Genomic DNA, 7,832 nt, shown 5'->3' with positions numbered 1-7,832 from the left:
CCCAACTAGCAAAAGGTCTAGTCCCTGATAGCACCCTCACTGGTCCGGAGATCATCAGAGAAACTACTGAAAAGATCGTGCAAATACGAGAGCGACTGAAATCCTCGAGGGATAGACAAAAGAGCTACGCCGACAAAAGACGTAAACCATTGGAATTCCAGACCGGCGATCGGGTACTACTGAAAGTCTCACCCTGGAAGGGAATGATACGCTTTGGAAAGCGTGGGAAGCTGAATCCTAGGTACATTGGACCCTTCGAAATCATTTCAAGGGTTGGTCCAGTAGCCTACAAACTCCAACTTCCAATAGAGCTTAACAAAGTACATCCAGTATTCCACGTGTCAAACCTGAAGAAGTGTCTGTCCGACGAAACACTTGTAATTCCGCTCGATGAGATCGAACTAAATGAAAATCTTAACTTTGTGGAAGAACCCGTCGAGATCATGGATAGGGAAATTAAACGAACTAAACAGAGTCGCATTCCAATAGTAAAGGTCCGATGGAATGCTAAGAGGGGACCCGAGTTCACATGGGAACGAGAGGACCAAATGCAACAGAAATATCCACATCTCTTCCCCAGCCCCTAAGACTCTTCTTTTGTATTAAAAATTTCGGGACGAAATTCCCTCTAACGGGGGGATGATGTAACAACCCGTTATTTCAGGTCAGTAAAGATCGAGTCATGTAACCTCCTTTGAAAAGAAATAGAAATGAAGTATTCAAAAGCTCTATTTAGAGTACATTATGTGGTAGCTATTCTCTTAAGGTTTCCAAACATATAAATAACACAAAAATCCGAGTTATAACGAAGAAGTTATGCTCATTATAAGTTTTCCGACCAAAAACCGGCAATACGAAGTTACGTAAAAACGCAAAGTTTCAATAAAACACTTTACGTCCTTAAGTGTCTAAATGAAAGTCATAGATATCGTTAAACTACAAACATACATGAAAAGAACGCTCAAGTCGGACATCATATGAATAAGTTATGAATTTTTAAAGAAATTCCTTAAACACGTCACTTTAATAAATAAATAATAAAAATAATTTCGGAATTTGCCAACGAAATCTAAATGAAAGTTGTAGATCGTAGTCTCACCTTCGCGGGGATATAAAGAACGTCAAAAACGGAGTTCGTATGAGGGAGATATGAATTTTTGAAGTTTAATAATTAATTTATATATAATTTTTAATCAATTTCGGTATTATCCGAAGGGGGGAGTCAGCCTCATACGCTGGTACGCGCCGCGTACCCATGTACGCCCCGCGTACAGAGAGGCTACGGCCTCGGATCGCCCACGTTGCACGATCCGAAGACCCGACCCGACATCCCATCCGACCCGCGTGCCAGCGACTCGTCCCATCCGACCCGCGAACCCAGGAACCCGTCCCATCCGGAGCAGGGCCGGTCGGGCTCGGTCACGCATGACGCACGCGTACGCGCTGCGTACCAGCGTACGCCCCGCGTACCGAGGCTGACCAGCCTCCCTATAAAAGGGCATGCGAGGGCTTCCGAAATAGAGGCTCATTCTCTCTCATTTCTCTTGCGTTTTTCCTCGTTTTCCGTGCTCGTACTACCCCGAAGCCCTGGTCACTTCGTGCAAGATCCGAAGGTCGATTTTCTCCCGAGGAATCCCGAGATTTCCGAGGAAAATCCATTTCCCGAGACGAAACTCTGCCGTTTTTCCATCTCGCTATCTTCAAGTTGTCAAGTGAGTTCATACCCCTTTTTAACACACTTTAAATACATTTTTAAATACTTTTACACTCTTTTAGGGGGGGGATACAAGTAAACATACGGTTATTATCGTGCATTTTATAAAGTTTCACTTTACTTGTGTTATCAAATAAACCACTTGGAACTCACTACTATTATGGAAAACTCTTGTCATACTTTGTGTGCATTAGACTTATACGAAGTGTATAATGATCTTCATTGTTAAAACATTTTATACATTCTAAAAACTTATGATTTCGGTTTATCAAACATGGTGAGAAAGGTTAAACTTTGCATACAAAACTATCATGTTAATATATACTTAATTGAGAATCCATGAGACGCGCACATCTTCCAACGTTACTTTTCTTTATTAGAAAGTACTGCAGTAAGGCCTGTTTATAACCAGAATCTCCCGCGACGAGAACGTGTCAAATGTGTATAGATCTATACGGGAAGTCATGATCCCGCACCCTGACTGTTAGCTACAGTCCGTCTTTTGGGGTGACAGTTGTCATAAACAGCGACGCCTGAAGAACGTCGATACAGGCATATTATGTTTAGTATGGTTATAAAAACTCATCGGATATACAATTATTATGATATTAAGTTTTGATGAACGAGTGGTTATTAAAACTATTCTTCATCCAACCGGTTCGATCTTCACGTAGTTTTAATATATATAAAACTATGACACACATACGAGAAACATCGGTTTCTTACAATTTTCGGTCTTAGAGACTGGTATTATGTGCGAGGAAAATAAAGGTTTTTCCTGCATACAAACAAAACTACTAATAGGAAAACAAGGGATTTTCCCGGTACAATCATTTACAACTTATAACACGAACAACTATATACATCTCATACTTGTGTAAGAAAATAAGGGTTTTTATTGGAAAACACAACAAGTCATATTTCAACTATTAAGGAAAATATGGGATTTTCTGGAGCTAATGCGTTCATTTACAACACCACAAATCACAACTCTTTACATTTTGAAACACTACGTTTACTGGAAAACATACACCCACTTTGGAATGGCATCCAATTTTTCTAAACTACTTATGGACTCACCAACTTAATTGTTGACACTTTTTCTTTGAAATAACTTGTATTCTCAGGAAATCGCTAAGCAGGTTGGGAATCAACTTTTGGGATTAACGCGCTGGCGTTAATTACTTCATTTTGAATGTTGTTTATGTATCTTTATTTTGAACATGTAATGAATACAACTATGTAAACATTTTGCAAACTTATTATATATGGTGGTGTGTACTTTCCTTTCTATGAACTGTTATGATATTGAACATGACGTCCTCCGCCCCCGAACGTTTCCGCCGTTCTGGTTTGGGGGTGTGACAACTTCTCTGTAATTCCTTCTGATATAGATCGGGTTACAGTCTTTTTTTCAATAATCTGATGTTATTGTCTTAAAATTGTTTATTTCCTAATAATGTATCATTTTGCCATTATCATCTCGCATTACAGAGTATCCCTGGTTGGCATAATCACTCTTTCTTGAAAAGTTCTTCAATGTATGTATCGAATAATGTATCATTTTGCCATTATCATCTCGAAGTTATTATACTGAATATAAAGGATCTTGGGCCATTAAAAGATTCTTCGTTTTACTTTAGAGTGTGAATTGGCTCATCTTAGACATCAACTTCACATAATGATTATTGCAATCACCATCTAGTAAGTAATCTAAGATATGGTTATGCTCTATGTATCATTTTACCGGTTGCTATTTTCTATATTGTCTTTATAATGAATACCTGTTATGATGGGCCTATGTTTCATCATCAGATTGAAAAATTATGATATTTCTCATTTGGCATTTAGGTAAATACAATACATTGCAATGTCACAATTGCTATTAATAAGAAAAAAAGGATACACTTTGAACTACCATTTGGAAAGCGGACGATCAACACCAAAGAGTGATAGATTTGTCATTTGTGACCCTCATTCATACGATATCCAATATGTCGTACTTTACAACATTAATTTGTAGATGGTTATAACATAATTCTAGCCAATAATTCTGTATGCAACTGCCTGGGTATAGGAATGTTAAAGATTTAACATTTGGTTCATACGTTAAGGATGCTATAGAGGAAGTCCGGTGTTCTTTGGCTCTACACCAAGTTTTGTATCTCATATCAATTGTACAAGAATGCACATCATTTTGAATAAAAAACAATAAGACCACATAAACAGGTTTCACATAAAAACAAACTTGAAAGAAGTATTAATCGGGAGGTACCGAAACAAAGATATGGTCATTAAGTACATATGGTGACTCATCACTTTGATAATTCCTGAGAGACGTTTCCCATTGTTGGACGAGACTTTGGGTCCACGCGAATGCATGCTAGTGCAACATCATAAACACGGAGAATTTCCATTTTAATCCATCTGTCATCAGTTGGATAAGGGAGTCTCTTGTCAAATATGTTTTCCAAAGTTGCACCTTCTCGGTTAGAACAGTTGAGAGACGTTAGGAAGTCTCCAGGATGCTTCCCTCCAATTATTTCAAGTGCAAGCACTCCAAAGCTATACACATCACATTTTTCGTTCACAATGATGTTATACGCAAGTTCTACATGTTTATACAAAAAGCTTGTTAGTATAGTTTCACCTACTGACAGAGGTAAAGGAATCATTAGAATCTACACGTACATACCTGGAGCAATGTATCCCAAAGTTCCTACAACAACGGTTTGGTTGGATGAATCAGGGTCGAGCAATTTGGCTGCTCCAAAGTCGGCAACAAATCCTTCCATTTCTTTGTTCAAGAGAATGTTGTTGCTTGATATGTCTCGATGAATGATGGGTGGGCTGCAGTCATGATGCATGTACGACAAAGCATGTGCTACCTGTTTGATAATGTTTACCCTTGTCTTCCAATCCAACATGACAGCGAATTCGTTGTCACTCAATGCACAAAATAAGCTTCCTTTTTCCATGTATTCATATACAAGGAAGTTGCATTGGTTATGCAAACAAAAGCCATAGAGTTTCACAATGTTTTTGTGCCTTAGGTTGGTTAGGACTTCAATCTCGTTCTTGAAACTCTTGTCAAATGCTGGTTGCTTGGCTTCAAACCGATGGAGTTTCTTCAAAGCAAATGTTTTACCGTTAGGCAGTTTCGCTTCATAAACACTTCCATAACCACCGGTTCCAATGCAATATTTGAGGTCGAAGTCTTCTGTTGCCTTGATGAAGTCTTCGAATGCAAGTGTCCCATCGTAATTCAATACCGAGCACACGTCTCCATGTTTTTGTAGTTTTGGTTGACTTTTCTCCATGGTGGCCTTTTTGTGATGGTAAAGCACATAACCAATCACTAAGAAGCAAAATCCAACAATCATCGAAAGAAGAATCTCCAAAAGGAGGATATGTTTGTGTTCTTTGGAGGGCTTGCCTTCATAAACACTTCCATAGTCAGTTTTTTTACAATATCCCCTATCAAGCCCAGACACGTTTAGACTATAGTACTCCAACGATAAGAAATTAAAACAGTTAACTGCTTCTCCAACAAAAATATTATCACTAAGGTCCAGATACCTTAAATGGTAGCAACTAGTTAATCCGTTGTAACCAGTCAGGAAATTATGAGAGAGGTCTAGATACTCTAATCTGCACGGATACTGAAAGGATACATTCCCGGACAAACCGTTTGATGAAAAATCAAGGTGAGAGAGTCTTGGCAAGTTTCTGAATTCGAGATGAATCACACCAGAAAGATGGTTATGATTAAGGTCGAGTTGTTTTATGTTCTTCAGATATTCTATATGCGGAGGAATGGAGCCAGTGATGTTATTCATACTAAGGTTCAATGTTTCTAGGTTTTGCAGATTACAAAGTTCCTGTGGAATTGGTCCTCTTAGTTGATTTGTGTTCAAGTCTAGGAATTTGAGATTGATCATGGAACCGAAAGATGGAGGGATTGGACTGGTTAACCTGTTTTTGCTAAGATCCAGAAATTCTAAATTTTTGAGACTCCCCAACTGAGATGGTAGGGTACCACTAAAATTGTTACGGGAAAAGTTGATGTGTACTAATCTGGTGAGATCGACCTTGGAACCAAAAGATGTTAGTATTGGACCAGTCAATTGATTTTGGTTAAGATCCAGAATCTCTAAATTCTTGAGACTCCACAATTGAGATGGAAGGGTACCATTTAAACTGTTACTGGAAAGGTTAAGGTATTCTAATCGGGTGAGATTGAACATGGAAGCAAAAGATTGAAGGATTGGACCGGTCAACTGATTGTGGCTAAGATCCAGACTCCATAAATTCTTGAGACTCCACAACTGATCAGACGGGAGGGTACCACTGAATTTGTTACCTGAAAGTGCAAGGTATTCTAATCGGGTGAGATTGACCATGGAAGCAAAAGATTGAAGGATTGGACCAGTCAACCAATTGTGGCTAAGATCCAGAATCCATAAATTCTTGAGACTCCACAATTGAGATGGAAGGGTACCATTTAAACTGTTACGGGAAAGGTCAAGGTATTCTAATCGGGTGAGATTGAACATGTAATCAAAAGATTGAAGGATTGGACCGGTCAACTGATTGTGGCTAAGATCCAAGAACTTCAAGTTCTTGAGACTCCACAACTGATCAGACGGGAGGGTACCACTGAATTTGTTACGAGAAAGGTCAAGGTGTTCTAATTGGGTGAGATTGACCATGGAAGCAAAAGATTGATGGATTGGACCGGTCAACTGATTGTGGCCAAGATCTACAAACTTCAAGTTCTTGAGACTCCACAACTGATCAGACGGGAGGGTACATATGAATTTGTTATGAGAAAGGTCAAGGTGTTTTAATTGGGTGAGATTGACCATGGAAGCAAAAGATTGAAGGATTGGACCGGTCAACCAATTGTAGCTAAGATCCAAAAACTTCAAATTCTTGAGACTCCACAACTGAGATGGGACGTTTCCGCTGAGATTGTTATCTGAAAGGTCAAGGTGTTCTAATCGGGTGAGATTGGTAATGTATACAGGAAAGGTACCTCCTGTGTTATAATTCCATGAGACAGAAATATATGTCAGATTTTGCAGCAAGCCAATCTGTTGTAGGATGTTCCCTATAAGATTACTATGTGAAATTTCTAGCCTCTCAACACTCGGAAATGAGGAAATGATTACCTTTATCAGGCCACTTTCGTCACAGTAACCGATGTTTATCTCAACTACACGTCCATTGTTGCAAGCAAAATTAGTCCAAGCATTATGACATCGTTGAACATGATCAGTGGGACATGGGGATGCTAACATGAAAGAAAGCATCATCAGCATGGTTAACATGTGCACGGGAATGCAAATGTTGGAGGATTTGCTGCTCATTGTTTGATGATGTGATGAGTAAGCGCAATTGATTACCTCCTTTTATGCATATCGAGACTATATAAGTTAGAAGAGGAGACCTGAAGTCAATACTTGTTTTGTTCTATTTTTTCTAACCCCTTGTATGGTTTGTGTTTCTTTTGACACTTAGGACCACAGTAATTATTCTCTTCAGTTTCATAAATCATGTATGTAGTTTTTATTGCATATTCTCCAAATCTTTTTAAAGAAATGTTTCAAAGAGTGAGTGTTTAGAAATACGACTCTGAAATTGAAAGTGAAACTTGTATATAAACTCATAAACATCATAACATATAAACATTAATTTTTTTCTCATGTCTCTTCACAATTCACATCGAATCTATTTAAGAATTTCCTACCAAATTTCCATCTCCATTTTATCTCTTCTTATAAATTTTGATTTCCCGTACAATTTCCGGACAGATTTAAGAAAACGTGTCTATTTATGTAAATGGTCCTTGAAAACATGTCTATTTATGAAAATCTTCCCTGAAACATGGCAATTTAGGCAAATGGTCCCTACTTAAATTATTGCCGAAATGGTCTTTATGTTTCATAAAATTACAAAAAATTGACCTTGCCTATACAAATTTACAAAAATGGCGTCTATTTTTCAATGTTTAAAAAGATCATTTCCTAATAGAAAATTCATAGAAATTGTCTTTTTGTTTCACGAAATCATGAAAATTCGTCCAAACTTTTGATTTGTTTAAACAAAATTATAG

The 7,832-nt window shown here is 38.1% G+C and overlaps 1 protein-coding gene across 2 annotated transcripts; it reads right to left on the bottom strand.

Annotated features, from left to right (window-relative positions):
* Window positions 1-3,786: 3,786 nt before the first annotated feature.
* LOC145086090 (uncharacterized) lies at window positions 3,787-7,160 on the bottom strand. 2 transcript variants are annotated; one of them, XM_079023815.1, is made up of 3 exons: window positions 6,889-6,994; window positions 4,410-6,755; window positions 3,787-4,325 (listed from the first exon to the last, which is right to left on the bottom strand). In XM_079023815.1, exons 2-3 carry the CDS (start codon window positions 6,580-6,582, stop codon window positions 4,030-4,032), a joined length of 2,469 nt encoding a protein of 822 aa, XP_078879941.1. In that variant the 5' UTR covers window positions 6,583-6,755; window positions 6,889-6,994; the 3' UTR covers window positions 3,787-4,029. The 2 variants fall into 2 exon arrangements, with proteins under 2 accessions (XP_078879941.1, XP_078879940.1); XM_079023814.1 differs by having other exon boundaries at window positions 4,410-7,160.
* Window positions 7,161-7,832: the final 672 nt, after the last annotated feature.

The sequence above is a fragment of the Lactuca serriola genome, chromosome 2 (assembly GCF_051521515.1).
Source record: "Lactuca serriola cultivar US96UC23 chromosome 2, Lser_US96UC23_V15, whole genome shotgun sequence".
Lineage (NCBI taxonomy): Eukaryota > Viridiplantae > Streptophyta > Magnoliopsida > Asterales > Asteraceae > Lactuca > Lactuca serriola.
Note: the sequence above shows the minus strand (reverse complement) of the source record. Positions and strands in the feature narration are given on the sequence as shown.